Raw genomic sequence first — 23,301 nt, 5'->3', positions numbered from 1 at the left:
TGCAAGTGGCCTTTATTCTTACTACACTTATCAACAATTCCATCTGATACCACTGTCAACTGGTTAAATACTATTTGCCTCCGTGTACTTACTTTGTTGCCCTAGGGAATTGTCATCCCCATTCATCAGCTGAGATTGTATTTTACTTTGCATTTTTATACTTCCGTTATGTAACATTATGTAGTTGAATGTGAGGAATATGCTAAATATTCTTAAATATTATTTCCTTCTTAAGCAGATCATGTGGGGCTATTTTGTCTCTTGCCAAAAAATTATCAGTAGAATATTTTATCCCCACTGCCTAAAAATGTTCTGAAATGTAATACAGATAAATCAAAAACTAAGTTGCTCATCATTTATATTGACAACAATTTAAGAAATAATTACAAATCCTAAATTGTGGTGTTTTGTTTATTTGTTGCCCATATCAAAAATTTAACCTAAGTATTTCGTTAACATGTTAGAATTTTTCAGACTTCAGGTTTAATCCATACCACTGTTTCATATTGACCTGAAAGCTAGAATAATTGACTCTGAAGTTTTTGTCCATCATCTTCAGAATAAGAATTCAGAATTTGTACAGATGTCCCTCCTTTTGAAACGGCTCCGCCTGCTCATCCTGTTACTCAGGGTTCCCACCTGAGTGGTAGTTTTCAGAGTGTGAGTCATAACCCATTTGTGGGTCATGAAATCAATTTAGTGGCTCTAAACCAGCATTTTCTCTCTCTTTTTTTTAAGATTTTATTTATTTATTTGACAGAGAGACACAACGAGAGAGGGAATACAAGCAGGGGGAGTGGGAGAGGGAGAAGCAGGCTTCCCGCAGAGCAGGGAGCCCGATCTGGGACTTGATCCCAGGACCCTGGGACCATGACCTGAGCCGAAGGCAGACGCTTAACGACTGAGCCACCCAGACGACCCTAAACCAGCATTTTTTTCAATGAAGGAAAGCAGAATAGAGAATGTCAGGCTTCAGGCAAGTTGAAACGATGAGTCCCAGTTTGTATCCGCCTGTGCGTAGACAGGACCTCTACATGGAATGGTCATGGCCAGAACATTTGACAAACATCGTTGTCTGCATAGAGCTTTCCTTTTCTCTCTCACTTGCTTTCTCTTCTTTTGAGTCTTTGGGTTACTTAATAAGGAGTCAAGGCTAAAGCAGAAAATCTGAAGTCTGCCAAGATTCAAATTTGGGCTCCAGCATTTACTAGCTGGCACGCTGATTAAGCTGTGTGCCTCACTTGCCTCCTCTGTAAAATGGGCATCATCCTAGCACCTGCTTCCCAGGCTCATCGGAAGTTACATGAGTTCATTCACATGTAAAGAGTTTGGGCCAATGCTTGGCAGGTAGTCAGTTCTATGGAAGCATTAGCCAGCGCTGTTACCAACTCCTGAGTGCTCATTCACCATGATACATCCCTTGTATTTATTCTTTCAACATTTTATGTTTGGGGTTTGGTTTTTAAATGAAGACGTACATTCCTTTATACTAGAATTGTTTATACATTAATTAAAATTTTTGCAGTTCCTGAGATGGAAGCTTTATTAGATATTAAGAAGAGTGATTCCTATTTGAATTTAAATATATTGGAACAAACTTAATGAAGCTTCAATTATAGGAATCATTCACCAAATGCATGCATTTCTGATGTAATGGTGAAGGATTTTAATAACATTGGTTTGTGGTTTTTTTAAGATTTTATTTATTTATTTGACAGAGACACAGCGAGAGAAGGAACACAAGCAGGGGGAGTGGGAGAGGGAGAAGCAGGCTTCCCGCCGAGCAGGGAGCCCGATGCGGGGCTCGATCCCAAGACCCTGGGACCATGACCTGAGCCGAAGGCAGACGCTTAACGACTGAGCCCCCCAGGCGCCCCTACTGTCAAGTCCTTTTTAAATATAGACTCTGACGCTTATTAGGTAGAAAGGCATAGAACCTGGCTCTTACCTAAAAATCGGAATAAATACCCAGACTTAGGACGGCTGTCCCCGACACATAAGTCAGATGTGGTCTTCAGACCCATTTTCCTTCTTAGATGTCCCGTCCTGAAACAGAACAAAGCAAGCAGAACAAAACAAACAGGGCACCCACCGCAGTACCGGGCTAGCCCAGCTAAGACTGACGTGGCGGTGGCACTGAGGTCTTTCTCACAGCCGTCGTTGCCTACTTCACCTTCTCAGGACGGTGGTGATGGGAGGCTCCTTCCAAACAGATGACTTTTTATGCTGAATCAGTTTGGTTTGTAAGAAAAAGAAACGAAATCCAACAGCTGCATGAAGCAAGGAAGCATTTCCAATAGTGTCACTATTTAGAACATGTTTCTCCCTATTGCTCTCATTCCCATTACTAAGAAAAATTTCTGCCCAAAGAGGTGTTGTTTTGTGAGTTATGGTGACTGGATAAATCCTAAGAGAAAACAGTTTGCCTTGTCGGCGGCGTCCACAGCAGAGGGCAGGTGCCCGTGCCGCGGGCCCTCGTGTCCTGCCCGACACCGTCTCCACGCCACCCAGTACCTGCCTCCGCCTCCGCGTGCCTCAGGCTTTCCTGCACCTGTCGTGATTTCTCCTTGTGATCACCCACCCAGCCCAGGGTCTCCACCGTCCCCACCAAGCTAAACAATCGGCTAGTCACCTATCTGCACTGATAAACACAAGGTTCTGTGATGAAACCTGCCTGTTTACACCAAGCTCTGAGTGAGGCTCTGCAAACACCAGCATGCTGCGTGCCCCGGGAACTGCGAGCTGGCCAGGGCTCCCCAGTGTCTCCCAGCACGCAGCCTCGCCACCGTCCTCCCAAGACCTCCGCACAGAGGTTTGGTGCTCAGAGGCCAGTGCGCAATGGGATTTGAACTCAGGTCCAGAACCTAGATTTGAATGTTATTCTTTTATCCTACAGGAACAGAGGAGGACTCCCCTTTATAAAGAAACTGACATGGAAGAATTCTCTAAGCCAGCCAAATACAAAGGCTGACCAGGTAGTCCTTTGCTGGGCACTGTCGGGGATCCCGCATGATAAGGAATGAAACACGCTTCTGGGTCCACAAGCTCCCATCCCCGAGGAATGATGAGCTAAGTACAAACAGCGATGTGAATCCTGGCATGTCAGGGATTTGCAGGATCATGGTCTAATCTGACTTTTCTAATCCACGTCACTGGATCCTTATTTGAAAAAATAGACATGATCTTAAGCTGCTGGTACTAGGAATCCTGGAATGAAGGAAAAGGCACAACCTGCCTGATGACTCAAAGTAACCTGGGTCCTAGACCAGAAAAAGGACAGTAGAAAAAACTAGGGACCTGATGAAAGTATGGACGTTAAGGTATAACCATGTATCGACATTATCTCATTAATTGTAACAAACACACCATTCCAATATAAAATGTTAATAACAGAAACTAGATGTGGGGGTATATGGAGAATGGTCTGAACTCTCTTTGCAATTTTTCTATAAATCTAAAACTGCTCTAAAATAAACCTTTATTTAAACTAATTTTTAAAAATGAACTGAGCCGAGTCTCGTCCTCCATCCTGGGTTGTGAGGGAAGCTAGTGGGTGTCTCTCAGAAATACAGAAACAACACGCAGACATAAGCGTGCAGATATATTTTGGGGGTTGCGTGGCCCCAGGTCAGAAGCCCTTTCCCGCATGAACAGAAGCCAGAGGCTCCGGGGGGGCCTCCAGACGCCGGACGGCGACAGCGAGACAAGACAGAGCCAGGAAGTGCCCTGCGCCTCTTCTCGGGGCCCTGCTTGGTTTTCCTAGCAGTCTCTGTCACCTGCAGGTGCACGCAGGGTGGATCTCCACGAGCCCCGGGAGCCAGCCGGTTCCACTAGAAACCCATCCAAAGTGGTTCCTCGCGGCCTCCGGGTAACAGCCGTCGGCTGCCTCCACGTCCCCGGGTAGGTAACCTCTACAACTGGTGTTCGGCTAGAGGAGCACCTCCAACCGACTCCCCGCCGGGTGACAAGGGCATTCAAATTCCCAAAACAGTGACCTTTAATCGACCCTCCTGGGAATGTTTCAGAGGATTCTGGTAGCGATATGATATGATTGTTCGCCTAATGCATATTATCCACCCACCACGATTTTTACTGGTGCTTTAAATACATATTTATGTCATGAAAGTTTTCTTCTTAGAGAAGTGATGCCTGTTTTTAGAAAATATGGTCGTGAAATGTTACTCCACCTTACTTGCACTCTGCAAGCCTGTCTACTAAAGCCACAAATTGAAGTGGCAGCAAACACCCACAATCGTGTGACTGTGTGGGAATATTTGGGGATATCCATATGTGTACATCATGATGTTTTTAATACGCGTATATCTGTAAAAGGAGAAGACAGCACTTCCCCAAAACACGTAAGCAGAGCGCACCCCAAGGTCGCACATGGTTCCGTACACGGCACGTGGCGACGCGCAAAGCCGGCCGGCGCTCTGGAGCGCATCTGGGTCGGCAGACAGCGGATCATCTTTCTCCTACAGTCGCGTCCTCGCTCGGAAACCCGATGCAGCGTGGTGGACTGATCCACTGACCGTGGCCATCGTGTGGCACAGACGTCGGTAGACCAGCAGACACCACAACCTTGTGATATCGAAGTAACACTCAGAGAATCTAGAAAAACCATTTGCGCTGATGTCTCCAAAGATGAATTTTAGGGTACGGTTGTTGAATATGAGCTTGGCTTTAATGTAGAATGGTCTAAATATCATCTAATAGTTTACTTACAAGAAACTTGAACAAGCTTAAAATGATAAAAGAGATAAAGGACCATCAACTTAAAAATATTCCCTTTATGACCAAGGACAGAAACAAAGCAAATGTGATGTCGGAAGCACAGATACTGGAATCAAGCTAGGGATGCACAATGAGAACCTCAGTGTGGCTGGTGTCTTGATAGGAAACTTATGTCCAAAAGTTCAGCGATTATACTAAGTTCTCACTTAACAGCTACTGGGGTTATTGCTACAAATCAAATTGTGCAGCCCATTTTGGGTACACTCTCAGGAAGTTTCCGCTAAGGATAAACCAGCTGCCCATCTCTCCCTTGGCATATTGGGCTGTTGGTTTCCAGAATTGTCACAATGAAAAATAAAATACTTAAGGCCTCAAGAGCTGCTTTTAATTAAATTGCCAAGTTTCCCATTGGGGGTTATCTACAAATTATGCTGCTTTCTTTTTTATGTGAAATGAGCAATGTTCCATGGGAAATGCCGTGAAATCCAGTCCTCTGTAGGAGCCTGCCTGGAAGGGTGTGGACATAGGGATCACTGTATTTCCTGCTGCTGCGTTTCTGTGCCCACGAGAGCCCCAAGAGGCCACCCAGCAGAAGGGGGGCCTGTTGTCACTGGGGTGACTCGGCTTCGTAGAAGCTGTGACTTTGTTGTCATGGGTCAGAGAGGAAAACGTGCGGCGCCCTTCCCAGTGCAGATCTAAGTCTGTTACTGTCGAGAAATGTGAAGTGTTTTGGAAATCCGAAGTGGTTCTAAAATTTATTTGATGGTGAACCTGACCTGAACTAAAGTGAAGCTACTTACGGGACACTGGTGTGTTTGTGCACGCCCGGGGGTCTCGCACGCTGCACGTGTCCGCACACACACAGGCGCCTGCGTATTCGGTGGTTTGTACACGTGCTGCTCCCTCTCCTGCTCTCTGTCTCTCTCAAATAACGAAGGGGACAAACAGGTACCACTGCTGATGTTATGTGGCAAATGCTACGCGGACCAGGCTACTTTTCTAAAATCCGAAAAACCCTGAATTTCAAAGTGGAAGATCTCAATATAGGGAGGGACCTTCTGTGTTTGTGGATGCTGTATGAATACCCGTGACCAGCATGTTTATTAAACATAGCATCCTTCCCTTGTTGCTTGCACAGCTGCTGCAGTCATAAATCGAGCATCCAGATGAAAAAACTTAAACTTGAGCTCTGTGTACCCCATGCCGAACCAAAACCTCACTCCCTGGTGAAATGTAGGCATAAATGAAAGAAGTAAAGTAATAAATCTGCTAGAAAATTCCACAGGTTAAAATACGTTTATGGGCCAAGAGAAGGTTTTTCAAAACTGAACATAAAAATTACTAACTGAAAAGGGGACAAAATGATCAAAATTAAGGACTTCTGTCAATCAAAAGATTAGGAGGCTAAAAAAGGCCAGCACAGGTGAGAGGAGATGTGGAAACAGTGCTAACCGGCTTCCGGGAAGATGAGGTGTCATGCTCTCCCTCCAGAATAACTAGAACACCTGCAAAGCACACCCGAGAAGACCCTGGGGGTGGGAGGAGGCGACCAGCTGGGCAGAGACTTCCCCGGGCCTCCCCAGACTCAGAGCTGAAGAGCTGGCCACCCAGAGAGTAGAGGGCAGAGACAGAGAAGCCCCCGGAAGAGCTGCTCTCTCCAGCCCAAGGACCAGGAGAGGGGCTGCCCGGCAGGACAGGCAACCTCTGGACAATGACCACCCTCCCCAGTGGTAACATGGACACCCGCCCACCTCGTGTTGGCGGTGACCCCGGGGGACTGCCGGAGCCCCCACGGCCTGGCGGCAGCAATGACCACCCCCACGCAGGTGCCAAACGAGGCCAGTGCACACCTGGACTTCTCCCCACCGGGCACAGGTGAGGCGGTGCATCCACCTGGGCTGCTGGTGAACAGCCGGGCAGAGACAGCCAAGCACAAGGTCTGAATAAGGTCCCGATGCTCACAACGTGATGTGAAGCCGTCCAGGCTTCGGTCGATCGCTCGTCCTACCAAGAACCAGGAAGGTCTCAAGCTGAATAAACGTCAACTCTGAGATGGCAGAGGTGACAGAAGTCCTGACACGGATGTTAGAGCATCGCGGGAAAAGATGCCGCCACAAGAACTCCAGGCCCACGGAACGTTAAGTGAGAAAACCTGGCAAAGAAGCAGAAGACACAAAGAGCCGAGCAGAAGCTTGAGAACTGAAAACACTGCAGCAGGCATGACAGAAAGCACAGTCGGAGGTCTGAGCAGCAGAAGGGGACAGAGCGAGAATCAGGGAGGCGCAGCTAGAACAAGAGGAGTGGCCCCATCTGAACAGCAGAGAGAAGCGACTGAAGAGACGGAGCCTCGGGGGCCCGCGCGGCTCCCCCAGAAGAGCTGAGGCTCCAGGCCGCCCCGGAGGGGAGGAGAGACGGCCGGCTGAAGAGAACGCTCCAAGAAATAGTAGCTGAAAACTGTCCAAATTTGGTAAGGTACAAACCTACAAAGCTGAGTGGACGAACCCCAGCAACAAAAACCCAAGTCCACACCAAGACTTGTCATAGACTCGTGAAAATTAAAGACAAAAAGGGGCGCCTGGGTGGCTCAGTCGGTGAAGCGTCTGCCTTTGGCTCAGGTCATGATCCCAGGGTCCTGGGATCGAGCCCCACGTGGGGCTCCCTGCTCCGCGGGGAGCCTGCTTCTCCCTCTGCCCCACCCCACTCCTGCTCTCTCTCTCAAATAACTAAATAAAATCTTTAAAAATAAATAAATAAATGAAAATGTTCCCACAATGAAATTTCACTTTAAAAAGATTTCCCTTCCAATTTCCAATGTACTTCATGTTCATTGTAGAAAATGTGGTAAATACAAATAAATAAAAAAGGGAAAATCACCCAAAGCCCATGACTGGCTTGCTTTATTTTGTTTTGTTTTTGCTAACATTTTCACGTACTTCCTTCCTTTCTTTCTTGATGGGTATACGCTGCACACGTACAAACCGCCACACGAGCGAATCAGGACGGTATCACGCTGGACCCCCGGTTTTGTCTTGCCTTATGACTTGACTTTTGAAAACGTGGGGCTGCTGCCTGTTGTCCCAACACTGTTCATATGGGACCTTCTGTGACACAGCTTTGGGGAGCGAGATGCTCCCCGAGTTCCTGGGACCACAGGGGAGGTCGTTGGTCCCTAAGGGTTCCATAATGAGGTGGGGACTCGACCACAGCAGTTAAAAATATGAGTGTGGCTCCCACAGGGCTGGCCAACAAATAAGATAAGAGTGTCCTGGTCTGATAGGTGTCTCTGAATATCCTTGTGATGCCTCTACTTTTTGAGGACAAAATGCTGAAGGTGAAAATGTTTAAATTTACACAAGGAAACTGCATTTATGTCCACAGGTGGCTTTTAAAAACTTAAGTATGTCTAATAATCGTTGTTCTGTCCATAGGAGTTTGCGTTCATACTCGAACCTGTGTTGCATTTTAATTCTCTAGGAAATCACTTGAAACAGCGTGGCCTCTTGCAAAAAGCCATGAATCCAGCTTGTGGTTTTATTTTGTTTAATCTCCACCTTTTCATACCATCTTTTCTTTTGGGAAGGAAAGAGCTATCAACATATGATAATTTGTGTATTGCACTGAGAAATAATTTGGGTGCCAATCGGTATCCCACAATTATCCAGCTTTCGACGGAGCACAGGAGAACAGGTGAGCACCCTGCCCGAGGCTGACAGGGGCCCGGCTCACCTGGATGGGCGGCTGTGGGCTCCAAGCTCCGTTCTGGTCCCCGTGCCTCTGTGTGATGGAGCAGGCGTTTATACGTGTCAGTGGACAGAATCAAAGGGTGATCTGAATTTGTTCCAGGCAATTTCTCCTTTTGTTTTTCTTAATTCATGAGTATTAATATTCTTTAATGAGGATTTTTTATTTAGAGGGTTTTTTGTTGTTTTTGGAGGGAGCTCTGCTTCCCTCCTTTCTGGAGTGTCGAGCATTAGCAAACTCAGAGTAACGGAACATATGCAACCAAAGTGTATTACCGACCCTTTATAAAGGGAAGAGGAGGAGAAAGCTCAGTGTGCACTCTACTCAGAGTGGACATTGCTGAGGTCCCAAGGATCTCGTGGAATGTCAGCAGAGGCCAGTGATCATCACGTCGATCTGATGCCGTGTCTCCCAGTCTCTGTGTCTTGTAAGACAGAGCTGATGTGCGGCATGGTGCTCGGCCTACAAACATCTGGCCTAGAGAAACGACAGGCAGTGGCCTTGAAGAGGCATCAGTGGTCAGCCTGAGTGACATGGGGAAGCCGTCGCCTCCGCGTGTTTGCTTTGTGTCCGCACTGGGCTGGATGCTTTGTGTGCATTCTCCCACTTAGTCCTCAAATAAATCCTTCAAGTTGGGACTATTTCCATTCCCATTCTTCGGGTACAGAAACGTACTCAGAGTTTAAAACCTGCTCATGATTGTTGGCTGGTAAGTGGGAGACAAGAGATCAAGACCCAGAGGACGTGCTGCGGGGCACTAATCCTGGGACGCTGAGCTATCTTAGCACCTAAATTTAATGACGGCATCACCGTGCCTTAAAATACATCTGAAAATAAATCTGTCACACTCTCTGATGGGTGCTAAGTTTCTACCGTCAAAAATTTGTCCTAAAATTTTCAGTAGGAACAGCTGAGAGTTATTATTCGTTATAACAAATATTTCTTAGGCACTTAGTAGTGTCGCCAGAGAGAAGAGGGTGAATGAGACGCACGGAACGAGTAAGACAACTGCACAAACAGCAAAATACAAAGCTGACCGCGGTGTGAGAGGCGTCCTGCAGGTGCTGTGTGCGCTCGGGGGTCGGCGTCTATCGAGAGGCCGTGCGGGGGGTCACGCAACACCACAGGCTGGGGCTGGCGGACTCCACGTGTGTGGAGGGCCCACTTCCGTCCTGCACGTCTGTCTTCTTGAGGCATCCTCGCATGACTGACCAGGACAAGGGGGCTCTCTGGGGCCTCTTACAAGGGCACTAATCTCACTCATGAGGGTCCTACCCTTATGACCCGATCACCTCCCAAAGGCCCCACCTCCTGACACCTTCACCTTGGGGGAGAAGTTTAAACACATAAGTCTGGGGGGACACGGCCTTCAGTCCATAGCACAAGATTGTCATGAAGGTGATGGCATTTGGAATGGGGCAGAGAAGATCCTGGAGCGTGCTGAGTGCCAGGACCGCCGGAAACAGGTCGGAGAAGACCAAGGGGCTGGCTGGGGGAGGGTAAGGCACACCATGGGCGTCGGCTAGCGGAGGCCGTGAAAGCTCAGGACCTGCTCCCACGCCCACCAGCAGCCCCGCACCTCCGCCCGGCCCCCACACGTCCACATTCTGGTGCACAACAGGGCCTGACGGCCAACGGAACATGACTGCGTTTGTGAGCGGATTGCTGGAGCTTGCCGTTTACAGTGTAACGTAGTTCAGATAAAAATCTGTCTGGGCTGCATGCCGGTGGCCCGTCCTGGCTGGTGAGGAGCAGACACTCCTCGGAGGGAGCCTGGTGGGGAGGGTCTGAGGAGACAGCGGAGTCCGGGGGAAGAGCCGCTGCAGGGAGGAGGCCGAGGTGGAAGGAGAGGGCAGAAATACGACTCAGGGCGTAAACTTCGTGTGCAAACAATTCTTCCAGCCTGAATTTTTAAAGAAGCAATTCCTTTAAAAAGCCAAGAAAAGTCTAAATCACACACCTTTTCAACGATGGTAAGTGAAGACATTTTACTGGTGCTTGTGCGGATGAGGGGTGAGCCCAAGACTGGCGCTCAACTCTGGTGCGTGTGGCCTCCTTCTCTACCAAGCCTGGAGGATCTCCTCCGAATGTCGTTGCCCTTGTTATGGCCCCACATTTCCCGGCCATCCCCAGATGGCGGCCCTCGTGCTACCTCCCTGCCCTCGGATTCCGTCCGGGGTGGGACGGGCCTCAGCATCTGGACACAGCGCGGCGTGGCCAGCCCCAGTGGTCTCCCGGCCCGTCTCCTCAGGCCCGCTCCGGCTCACCCTGGCAGCCTCCGTCACAGCGCCTTCTAGGTCGAGCGTGTGACACGTAGCAGGAGGCAGGGGCGAGGCCGTGGCTGAGACGGGCCCTGCTCACAGAGCAGCACGCAGGCTGTCCCCAGGGGCCAGGGCGGGGCGGAGCTGGGGGACAGGTGGGCCGCCCGCACACGTCTTGTCCTGGGGGTGCCGTGCACTCCCTTCGAGGGTGGGGTTCAGCCCACAGCGGTAGGGGAAAGGGAGAACAAGCCCACGGAGCCTCAGACGTCAAGGTAAGCAAGGCCTGGCCTGTCCCCCGTGCTCTGGAACCCAAGCCAGCCCTGTCTGGACCAAAGTGCAGCCCGGCTAAACGTTCTCGGGGTCCCAGGGGCTTTGGCTCTGACCCTACTTACGGCTTGACTGTAATAGAATAGGTTCCTAAAGTAGAACCGAGAATATTTGCAATTAGCCAGCTAAAGATAGAAAGCGAAGACAACGCAATGATGTGTTGTTCGACACGTAGTAAAAGCAGAATGTTAGGCTGGAACCTCGCTTTTCCTGACCTACATTAATATTGGAGAATCAGACAACATCTGGACCAAGTAAACATTACACTTTTTGTCATGAAATATCTAAAAGCGGCACACCAAACCTTTTAGTTTTAAAAAAATGAAAGCCAGTAAAACATTTCTGCATTCTGACATCAAGGGAACTGTGAATGCATCTACGAATTCTTGTACACAATTAATAGGAGCGTTTCATTTCACCCCGTATAAACTTGCTCAGCTGTAAACAAACCGTCATGGAAATTGGACCAAATACTAAGCTCATTGCCTGGACACCACAACAAATGACGACATCAGAGTAAACCGGAGCCCTGCAGATGTCAGACAGAAGGAAGGTTCGCTTTACATCCTCACTGAGGTATAAATTCTGTTCCCAAGAATTCAGCACGTAGAATGTACGTCCAGTGGCTTTAGCGCACTCACGGGCTGTCAGCGCGAGCTCATTTTAGAAGGTTCTCTGCAGCCCCCAAAGCGCTCGGCGCCTGTTAGCAGCCCCACCGCTCACCCTCCCCACCCTCAGCCCCAGGCAACCACTAATCTCCCCACTGTCTCCAGAGAGGCCCTGATTCTGGACGTTTCACGTAAGTGGAATCATACAACATATGGTCTGAGAAAATTACCTTTCAGCGGGATTTTAATAGCTGTATGCCCATAATAAGAATGTTTTTATACTGCAACTTCATTTGCTATTCCTAAGAAAAGGAAGCCCCATGAGAACTTGTCCAGGTGCCCAGACAAGGGTCTTCTTGTCGCTCTTGTATCTCGAGCATTTCTGTGCCCACGTGATGCTTCCCGACCGCCTCGTCAGGTCGCCCCCACAAACCGAGTGATGATGCAGGGGTCACTGCCTCGTTCGTCCACACGGCGTGGCGGCGTGTCGGAATCTCCGTCGGGCTCCATGAGCTCCACAGTCGAGCAGGACCTGACACGTCCTAAGTCCCTGTCTTCCAGAGGCTGGCACGCGGCTTCACGTAGAGTGCACGCACGCACACACTCCTGTGTCATGGCTCCACCATACAGGACCCTATAAACGGCTGCCCTCCGTGGAACTTACCGCAGTGGTCTCATTTCAAAGACATTCTGTCTCTTGTATTACATACAGAATAAAGTCCAAGGAAGTTTAACCAATCTGGGGGAAAAAATCAAGAAACTCACATTTTCAAAAAAAACCATGTTTTCTGACCAGCTTACAATTTTCATTTGCTGTTAACTTAATTGGCAATCTCTGAGGTGTGCAGACGTCCAGCCCGCTGAATTCCTCTAGTGCTAACGATGAATGCAACAGTTCTCGCTGCTCGCCCAGTCTGCTCCCTATGCTCACCGCAGAATTAGGACCAGAAATGCCCCACGATGTATCATCCACGTGAATCATTGTTACCTTACCGCCTAGCCTCCTCGTAACACGCTTCTGCCGCTGTTCACACAGTGGTGCTATCGCCAAACCCACACACTCCCAGCCAACGTCTGAGGCAGCCATACAGAAACATACCACCTTGTCGCCAATTTGAAAAAGTTTTTTAAAAAGGAAATTATTTATACCATCTCACTGAAAACATTTCGAAGTCTGTTGAATCCAGATTGTTATGGCACCAAATAAGCCAATGAATTAAACAAATCATAACGGGCGGGGCCGTCCTACTGTCCTCCGATTCGTTTGTGGGCTTTGCCATCCTGCAGAGCACAGAGCACTCGTCCAGCTGCCAGGATCCCTCCGGAAGGCTGGTCCAGGGGGTGGCACCGCCCGCCCACCTTTTCATCTCGGGGAGGGAGACGGACGTGTGTTCTTTGCATATTTGCATAGCTCCCACCCTGCGGTTGGCTAAGCAAAAGCAGGCTCCGCTTGGTCCTAAATATCTGCACGTGAGGCCAACACCCCATTTCCCAGTGACAGTTTTTGGGCAAGAGGGTCTTTTTTGCTTTCTGATAATTATAAAAAGATGATAGCCCCACCCTAAAACTACTGTCTTTGTACCAGGCACTAAGCTAAATGCTTAAAATGTGTGCTGTCACTAAGTTCTCCTGAAAGCTTGGTGGGCAGGCGCCTCTGTCCCCACCAAGCAGGTGAGGAGGCCAGGCTCTGGAGGGCCGGTCAGCAGGCTCCTGGCGCCCGCGGCACCGCGAGGTGGGGACACCGGCACTGAGCCCGCGCCCTCACCACTTCGCCATTGTCTGAGCACAAATTATTCTTGTGAGGGAAGAAGACTTTGTTTTTAGAAATGTTTCAGGGGCGCCTGGGTGGTGTAGTCAGTTCGGCATCAGACTCTTGGTTTCGGCTCAGGTCAGGATCTCGGGGTCATGAGATCGAGCCCTGTGTCAGGCTCCGTGCTCGGTGGGGAGTCTGCTGGACATTCTCTCTTCCCCTGCCCCTCCCACTCGAGCTCTCGCTCTCTCCCTCTCTCTCTAAAATAAATAAATAAACCTTTAAAAAATGTTTTAAATGTTATTCCCCCCCTTTTAGAAGAAAAAGAGTAGCGAGTGCTTTTTGGGGTCTTTCTTGGAATTTTGCGTTCTGTGTCCTTGAGGGTGGGCGACTTTCCGAGGCCGGTTCGCAGTGCCAACAGCACAGTTCGTAAAGCTCCTGGTGAGTAAGTGCTACAATTGCTGGAAGTGACACTCAGATGTGGCTTCTTGCCCTTCGAGCCCTCGCTTTGTCCCTGGCAAGTGCGGGGCGAGGGCGTCTGGGTTAGGGCCACATGCTACCCATGCCGCCATGGGCAGCAGCAGCCAGGTGGAGGCCCAGAGCTGCAAGCACAGGGCGCCAAAAATGTCAGCTTTCATCCCAGAGAAGAGCCATGGACACATGCCTTTAAGACGCGCATCTCTGCGTCCCTGGTCGAAAGACAGCCGGCGCTTGCCGTGTCGGCCAAAACCCAGACTTTCATAATGTGAGAATTTCATGGAAACTGCCTTCAGCATAATAAGTACAAGTAATTTATCTGATAAAAGAATGTCAACAGCAAGTACGTGTAATTGGTGTGGTGACAAATTGTACCTGTCCTTCCCAGGAAGAAAGGGACACTGCTGTGCACAGGCAGGACGGGGCAGGGTCAAGGATGGGCGCTTGCATTTTCGACGCAGCTTTCAGAAGCGCACGCGATCCTTTCAGAGGGTCGATGCAAATTATACCTAATAAAGTTATTATAAATAATTGCTGCCTCTCTCTCTTCTCCTGCGTAATCAGGGGGTTTGGAGTGGAGAGCAGGCAGTTACGGATGAGAGACGCCTTTAATTCTGAATTGGGGGCGTCTCGTGGAGGACCCCTAATCTTCACTGAAGTCACAGATTCACTTTCAAAGATTCGTGACATCTTAGGGAATCGGAGGCCCATGGGACTCCGAGATTCAGCCAGGAAGGGTGAGAAACGCAGCCTTCGGTGTGTCCTCAGGATCTGCACACACCACCTCACACGCTGGAATGTCACAGAGAGGCAGAGAGAAGGCACCTGCTTCCGCATGACAATGGCTGAAGAGCAGCGAAGGCACCACAGGATGAGGGGAAATAAGTAGGCTATTGTACCTCGGGCACAGTGTCACATAATGAGGTGGGAGGGCCATTGATTCCAACAGTATTTGTTGAGAGACCCCCTTGTGCCCACACTGAGCCAAGCGGTGGGGGTCCCTTGACACTCCCCAGCCCCTTGTGGCTGCGGTCAAGGCCAGGTGGCAAAATGACAGAGGCCAGAGAAGCGCAGGGCTGTCCCTGGGTGCAGGGGAGCGGGAGGGTGCCCCAGACCAGACCAGCCCAGCCACGGCCAGGTGGGAACGTGTCCAGGCCTTAGTCTTGAAAACCACAGCTAGATGCCCTGCAAAAAGCCAGCTCTGAGAATGCTGATGGGGGTTTGTCAGAACGGGGCACTCATCCCCAAATAGCTCTCGTCACCCGGTGGGTAATGTTCCCGCCAGGCCAGCTGTGGCAAGGCTCTCAACACAAAGTGGGTAAAAAGGGCAAGGGGGGCCGGACGGGTTTCCTCAGCCAGGCCAGGCGAGCCTGGAGAACACGGAGAACAAAGCCGGGCTGCCAGCAGGGGTGATGGTGGTGGGGCGTCAAGAGGTACAAACTTCTAGTCGCCAAATAAATAAGTCATGGGGATGAAAAGTACAGTACAGGGAGCGTCGTCAGTAATAATACTGTAATAACATTTCACGGTAAAAGATGAGTAACGTATGGCGGTGTTGAATCACTATGTTACACACCTGAAACTGATGTAACATTGTATGTCTATTATACTGCAATAATAAAAACATTTAATTAAAAATAAATTCAAAAAAGAAAATATCCGACACACATGGGCCACACGGTGGGCTTCGCAGTTTGCAATAAGCATACTCCCCCGTATGAATAACTTCTCGTTAAGCATTTCAGGGATTCGGGGCACCTGAGTGGCTCAGATGGTTAAGCATCTGCCTTCAGCTTGGGTCATGATCCCAGGGTCCTGGATGGAGCCCCATATCGGGCTCCCTGCTCAGTGAGGAGTGTGCAGCTCCCTCTCCCACTGCCTCTCTCCCCTGCTTGTGCTCTCTCTCTGTCTCAAATGAATAAATAATAATAATAATAATAATAGAAGAATTTAAGGGATTAGCTTCATGTGCCTGGCATGGTAGAGACAAAAATGAGATTTCAATACAAGAGTGTATTTCTTCTAGAGCTCTCTTAAGAGATTTCCCATTTTTGTCACCACTGAGACTATGGTATTGTGTTTGGGAAGAGGTTCACTGGGGTAAAGTTAAAGGACAGACCTTGTTAGACACACAGCTGTTGACCCAGAACAGCTGTACGGAGCCCAAACCCCAACCAACCAAACGGGACTCCGAAGAGTCCACTTGGAGTCTAGTTTATTTATTCTTTAGGCAATCCTTTGAAACTCTCCGTGAGAAGCTAGTAATTACATTTTTCCCATTTTGATGGAATAGTTGAAATGTCTATGGTTCATTACAATAGTAATTGAATGTGTGGTTTAAAGAAAAGTAGGACTTTTCTAGATACATCAGTCTCCATGCACCTCAGCTGACCCTAAACAAGAGAAAGCTCTGCTCCAAGGCCTTGGGCTTTCCAGGGTACAACTGAAGTTGTACATGCCCTATAAATTCCACATGTGCACACACCCATTCACACACTTGCACACATGCTCACATGCACATACATTTTTGTGGTTGACTTAAATTCTTTCAGAAAATGAAACACTGAAATAAATTCTGCACAAAATATATTTTTTAATTAAGAGCTTGCTGTAATTAATGTGAGTGCATCGTGTGGTAAAATGAATGAAAACTTTATTGTACTATAGTTACATTTTTCTCCTTTTATAATGGATCCAGGCTTCACACATTAGGAGGGTAGTTAGCCTTTCAAGGGGTGACACGTGGTGTTGGAAATCTCGTACTTTGGTCCCTGTTGGGATGTTGTGAATTCAGATGCGGGATAGAGAGGGAGGCAGAGCCCCAGAGAACAAAGCAAAGAAAGCATCAGTAGGAAATAATGAGTGCTAAAATGGGTCTTTAACAATGCATTTAAAGACCACTTTTCACAAGATTCATCTTTTATGGTAGTTTTTCTAAAAATTATTGTGCATTACAATAGCAGTCTTCAAACTTTTGTGCTCAGTGACCCCCTAAAAGAACTTTGGAAAAGTATGGATCCCTTCACTGGGCTTGTATAGACAGCTAAACGTTTTCACTGTAACCGGGAATAGTTACAAGTGATGCATTTTTAGCATGTTATATTTACATTTTAAAATGGAACTGTGACATCACCTTTTTTAAAAAAGATTTTATTTATTTATTTATTTGGAGAGTGTGAGCAGGGGAAGAGCAGAGGGAGAGAGAGAATCTCAAGCAGGCTCTGCACTGAGCTTGGAGCCCGACATGGGACTCGATCCCATGACCCTGAGACCATGACCTGAGCCAAAATTAAGTCGGACACTCAATGGACTGAGCCACCCTGGCGCCTGGGACATCACTTTTTAAAAGGTAATGAATGACATTTAAATTCCATGATATGGTACCCACTGTCATCCATTTAAAATATATATATAATGAAGTTCTTCTTTGACATTTGAAAATCTTTTTGCTAAAGTATACTTTTTTAAAACGTTTCACTGAGAAGTTTTTATTGGCCTTTTGGATAGAAATGGGAATTTATCCGCCAGGGAGGATGATCCCATCACACACCTGCTAGAACCAGCACGTGGCCTCCTCTTTGCTGAGTCTGTGTTTGGCCCCCCTGAGGCGCATGCTGCGTTTCTGCCTGGGATGCAGAAACTGGCCCACCCAGCACCACGCAGAACTCCAGGCCACACCTACCAATGCTTGGGTCACATTTGATCCCAGATCGACGTGCTCCTGGATCCCAAAGCCAAAGTTTCCAGCATCGGAGAAGTTATTTTTTCTTAACTCATACTCCCGCACCCTTAGACTTTTCTCTGGATTTCTTCTGCCCTGGCCCAAAGACAATCTTTTCATTTCTCCGACTGCCAAAGGATCTGACAGCCTATCTAGCTCTGGAGAACACAGGGGTCTGGCCTCCAGCTGGGTCAGTCTGTCTCCGTTGTCCCCCACACGGACGTGGAAGCAGAGATTGTGGATGCGATGTTCCCACGTGGGGTTCTCCTTTTCACCTTGATCCTGTGCTGTGGTGAACAGGAAGAGCTAAAGCATAATTTTTGAAGAGGTCAAGTAACTCTCATGTAGATACATAATGTATGTGTGCCAAAATTTTACAAACTTATGAATCAAGAGGAAGATCACGAGGGAAGATACAATGAGTAAGACCTTAAGACAGCCTCAGAGAGTTTTTCAGGACCTAGAATTCATAGCTGTTAGGATCAGGTCACTTAGTTAGACACAAAAGTGGTTAATATCCTAAAGGACAATAAACTATATCCTTTGATGTTCTATTTTCTTCCTGGGCCGGAATTATTTGCTTCTCTACTGGCAAAAACCTTCACGCTAATGTGTAATTTCACTAAATTGGAGACCTCTACTAAATAGCAGTCAGTTGAACGAAGTCCATTTTCCCAGTCTTCGGGTGGCCTGTGCCCTTATATGAGAAGAGATGACACGCCAGCCTCCTTTCGCCTTATGTCCAAGCTCGGGTGGTCAGTATTCTCTTTATTCTCTTTCTAAAGCTCAGCTGGCAACTCTGGTTCAGAGGCTAAACTTGGCCTTTGGAGCCTGGATTCGAGTTCTGGCTGTGACCGAGGTCAGCTGCGTACCCATGCTGTGGCTCGGGGTCCTCGTCTGCGGAGGTGAGGGACAGTCACGATGCGTGATTGTGGCCAGTGATCACATGGTCTTCTATCCTTTCACTTTCTGCTTCTCCATATGAAGCCTCTTAGACCTCAGGCATATATTTGGATTTGGTTTGTAGTCCAATCTGACAATTTGACTTTTTATTGGTGTACTTAGTCGGTTTACATTTTTTTTTTTTTTTTAAAGATTTTATTTATTTGACAGAGAGAGACACAGCGAGAGAGGGAACACAAGCAGGGGGAGTGGGAAAGGGAGAAGCAGGCTTCCCGCGGAGCAGGGAGCCCGATGCGGGGCTCGATCCCAGGACCCTGGGATCATGACCTGAGCCGAAGGCAGATGCTTAACGACTGAGCCACCCAGGCGCCCCAGTCGGTTTACATTTAATGTACATAAACTGACATTCAGGTGTAACTCTACCATCTTATTTGTTTGCTCTTTCCTCCATCTGTTCTTTTTTTGAAAACTCCTTCCATGCCTTCCTAAAGATTAATCAAGTATTCTCTGTCACTCCAGTTCCCTCCATTAACGTGTTATTACGCCTTCTCTCATTATTCCTTCAGGGACTGCTCAAGGGAAGTGCTGTCCCCATAGAAACAGTCCATACCTGCGCTATCAGGGCATGCCCCCCTCCCGTCCCCAGATATTAGCTAGGCCCTGGGCCTCTGTAACAGTGGTTGCAAGCTTTCCCTGTAAAGGGCCACATAGGCTTTGTAGGGCCTCCTCAACTCCACCATTGTAGCTTGAAAGCAGCCATAGATAATATGTTGATAAAATAGCATGGTTATGTCTAAACAAACTATCTTTACCAAACAGGTGACAGGTAGATTTTACCTGTGAGCAGTGTGCTGACCCCGGCTTTATAGCCTCAGCGTCTCTGGGTGGGGGTCGGGGTGGGGGGGCACCTGGCTCCTGGGCTCCACTTGGCTCCAGTACTACTCTTCCTCTTCTGGTCTCTTCGAGCCTGGAGGTGATAATGGCTTCCCATCTACCTGTCCCCGGAAGTCCCTCAAACTACTTTGGTTTTTTATTCCCACCCACACATCTGTAAACAGTTCCTCAACTAAACTCTTCAGCTGAATGCTGCAGCAGGCCGTCCAGCTCCTGCAAAGACCCTAACGGAATTTTAGGCTTCCATCACGCACCTATTCATTCCACTGCGGCCCAAGTCACAGCCAGCAGTTTGCGGATGTGCCTCCCGGCCCAGGAAGATCCTCCTGCAGGGCAGACGCTATGTCTTAGTTATGTCTGTGTCCCCACCATACCGATCCCTCACCTGGACACAAAAGGGGAATGAAGAATCTTGGCTAAACTGAACTAAATTAGCAATGCAGAAATGGAGCCAGGAGAGGTCAGAATTTGGAAAAAAGACTTGAGGGGTTCTTATTTAAAGTGGGTAGGCTGTGAAAGAGAACTATCCAGGAGAGAGTGAGTTAATGAAGGAGGAGAGTCAGAGGATTTGTCTCAAAGTTATCACAGAAGGGAAAAATATAAGGACCTGGTGTTACAATGTTAAGTCTTTAGTGTGGTTGAGCTGTTGCGTTAACAGCATCCTCTGTGGAGTGTGGTTATCTAGCCAGCATTAACCCTGTCAGCTGTGGAGTGCGGTCGAGCACTTGGTGTAACAAATGTCAGCTGTTGAAAGAGGTGAATGTCAGCTGCTGCAGTGAGTCGGAGTAAGGAAAAGAGTGAGCACAAGTTCATTTTGCAAATAGGAGGTCACTGCGTCCTTTGAGAGGGGTGTCCACAAAGTGGCCTGTATTCAAGCCACATAAAAAGCATCGAAATAGCAAACTGGAACCAGAAAGGTAGAGCAACTACTTAAGAATAGTAACTTTTTTAAAAATAAGTTTTTAAATTGAGAAGGTAATACATGAAAAGGGTCAAGATGAGTCTAGAATTTAGAAGTTTATGTTGAACACATTGCTTCAAACACATAGTCATAATGGATTTATAAATTATGGAAACAGAAAACAAAAAGACACAGCAGGGCTCGAAAACACCAAAGTTATTGGACCAGAAACAGAGGTGAGAGTGGCTCCCGTCGGCTGGCTTCTGGGGCTGGAAGTTGGCCACGGGAGTGGGCAAGGGGCTCACCCCACAGGCTTGGGTGAGGCTGTCCTACGTGGTGTAGGAAGCTAAACCAAACAACCAACAAAACCCTGTTGCTGACAGGCGCCTAGGGCTTTTTAACAGGGTGGGGGCTTAGGAGTACAAAGACATAGACCCATACTGAAGACCAAGAATGAATACCACTGCCCGCAGACCCTGCATCTGACATGCTCTCCCTGTTATTGAAAGCCTTGACATGCCACGTGGGACCCCGTTCTGGGCTGAAGGTGGAAGCAGCGGCAAGGCCACTGACTAGGGAAGGGTGAGGAGGGGGAGGGGAAGGGGGAAGAACCGGTATCTCCTGCCCGCTGCCCACAAACCTAAATTCCAGGACATCTGAAGAAACCCAACGCTAAGAAAGTTAACAAATCAACAATCAAAACATTTTCTTCTCCTTAGATAATTGAAAGTAAGAAACAAAACAGGCAGAAATGAAATAAGAATAGATGGATAGGAAAAAGGACCAATGAAAATCTTCAAAATAAAAAACAGTCATTGAAATAAATACCTCAAACTATCACAAACAAAACCACCTCCAAGACAAAATTAATAAAGGCTGTTTACTCATTAACTTGCAGCAAGGGAGCCCTTCTGATGTCACTTTCAAGGGTTTTAGCAAGGAAATTAAGTTTTATCAGGTACGAAGGGGAAAAGTCTTGGACTGGGAAGCATCCTATTAAGGTGGGATTTTGGAGTAGAAGAGACTTTTCAATTTGTCTGCAGGTACTTCTGACCATCCTTGGTTGTCTGAAGGGGGCCAGGAAGCAGTGTGGGGAACTTCCAAGAGGACGGACCTTGGGATGCTGAGAGAGACAGGTGTTCTGCAGGTGGCTGCTCCTTGGAACAAGTGGGCCATTGGGACTCTTTAGAGTGAGCATCCTCTTGAGAAGTGACCCCATGATAAGGGTGCCTCCAAACAGACTCTCAAGGAGCATTAAGGAAATGACCACCTACTGGGGTGGGTTAGGAGGTCTCCGTGAACACCACCGGTCCGTTAGCATTTCCATCTTGGAATAGAAAACCTATTTGCCAACACACATGACCCTTGAATAACACGGGTTTCTTTCTTTTTCTTTTTCTTTCTCTTTCTTTCTTTCATTTGAGAGAGAGGGAGAGAGAGAATGAGAGAGAGCATGAGAGAGAGCATGAGAGAGGGGAGGGTCAGGGAGAAGCAGACTCCCCACTGAACAGGGAGCCCGATGCGGGACTCGATCCCGGGACTCCAGGATCATGACCTGAGCCGAAGGCAGTCGCTCAACCAACCGAGCCACCCAGGCGCCCCTGAATAATATGGGTTTCTATGGGGGTTCTTCCCAATAAATACACATAACAGTGCTGTAAATGTATTTTCTCTAACTTATGAGCTCCTCTATAACATCTTCTTTTCTCTAGCTTTTTATCGTTAAGAACACTGTATGTTATACATACAACACACAAAACGCGTTAATCACCGTTTACTTTCCCGGTAAGGCTTCCGGCCAACAGCAGGCATTGGAAGTCAAGTTTTTTGGGTCAAAAATTATGACTGGGGGGAGCAGGCACAGCTGACCCTGTGTCGGTCCCGGGTCAACCACACCGCGGACAGCTGGCTATATTTTTGATCAGAAGAAAACCTCAATTTTAAAGCATGGAAAGAGTTCAGAGCACATTTCCAGGCTATAAACTAATGACAAGCTTGAACAACACGATAGCAAAGCTGAGAACCCTCTGGGCTCGACTGCTAGCCCTCTCCTTGGAGGCCACTTACGGGAATTTTATTCCGTAGGTGCGGGACAACGCCGAACACACCTGCGCGCAAGGGAAGCCCGACAAGGCGGCGAGTTAAAGGACCGGGAAGTCCCCGGCGTCCGGGAAATGCAGAACTCCCGGCCGCCGCGGCCGCCGCCGGACACACGCACCTGCTGCGCAGCCCCGGGCCGGCCTCCCGGCGCGCCCTCACGCGCACGCGCCCCGCGCCCCGCTCCCGGGGGCGGGGCCGCCGGCACACAGAGCCTCCGCGCGCCGCGGTGACGCCATACGGCCCGGGCGCGCGGGGGGCGGAGCCTCGGAGCGTCACCGCCTCCGCTTGCGCCCGCGCCGCGGCGGCAACGTCATTGGGCCCGGACGCGGGACGGAGCCTCTTAACGCCGCCGCCTTTTGCGCCTTACCTTCGCCGCAAGCTGTCGTCATCAGGCTCCGACGCTCCGTGACGCTATCGGGCTGGGGCGCGCGGGGGGCGGGCAAGGACGCGCGGGCGGTGCCTCAGCCGGTTGTAGCTGAGCGGAGAGGGCGGGGAAAGGCCCGAACTGAGGTGGAGCGAGGAGGGGCGGGAAGGTGGCGGCCGGAACATGGCGGACCAGATCCCTCTGTACCCGGTGCGCAGCGCGGCGGCCGCGGCCAACCGCAAACGCGCGGCCTACTACAGCGCGGCGGGGCCTGGGCCGGGGGCCGAGCGGCCCAGCAGGTAACGACGGCGCCGACCTCCCTCCCCCCCGCGGCGCCCCTCCCCCCGCGCCCTGTTCGGGACCCCCGGCCCCCCGGCGGCGGGTCTGTCCCAGCTCGCAGGCCGCGCACGGTGCTTTCGACTCCCGCACGCCTGCACTCTGGGGGGGCGTCCACCCTTGGGAAAGGCCCGGGACACAGCGTCGGGGCCGGGCGGGGGTCACCCCCAGCTGCGCCCTCGTC

General features: G+C 49.3%; 1 protein-coding gene, 1 long non-coding RNA gene and 1 pseudogene across 3 annotated transcripts in view; 1 reads left to right on the top strand and 2 right to left on the bottom strand.

The window, feature by feature from the left end:
• Positions 1 to 16,534: 16,534 nt before the first annotated feature.
• On the bottom strand, positions 16,535 to 19,262 carry LOC118520690 (large ribosomal subunit protein uL5 pseudogene; annotated as a pseudogene).
• LOC144378814 (uncharacterized) lies at positions 16,535 to 22,576 on the bottom strand. Its single transcript, XR_013443233.1, has 2 exons — positions 22,385 to 22,576; positions 16,535 to 16,669 (listed from the first exon to the last, which is right to left on the bottom strand). It is a non-coding gene; the product is annotated as an uncharacterized LOC144378814 (long non-coding RNA).
• A 288-nt stretch (positions 22,577 to 22,864) lies between these two features.
• The window catches only part of ATP9B (ATPase phospholipid transporting 9B), a 251,414-nt gene continuing 250,977 nt past the window's right edge, over positions 22,865 to 23,301 (top strand). The window contains exon 1 of one of the 2 annotated variants that reach the window (XM_078060152.1): positions 22,865 to 23,080. In XM_078060152.1, coding sequence (XP_077916278.1) covers positions 22,965 to 23,080 — 116 coding nt within the window. In that variant the 5' untranslated portion in view covers positions 22,865 to 22,964. The remainder of the gene's footprint in view (positions 23,081 to 23,301) is intronic. The other variant, XM_036068816.2, reaches the window with a different exon arrangement.

The sequence above is a fragment of the Halichoerus grypus genome, chromosome 13 (genome assembly GCF_964656455.1).
Source record: "Halichoerus grypus chromosome 13, mHalGry1.hap1.1, whole genome shotgun sequence".
Taxonomy (NCBI): domain Eukaryota; kingdom Metazoa; phylum Chordata; class Mammalia; order Carnivora; family Phocidae; genus Halichoerus; species Halichoerus grypus.
The sequence above is the reverse complement of the archived record's forward strand: the minus strand, read 5'-3'. Positions and strand labels throughout refer to the sequence as shown.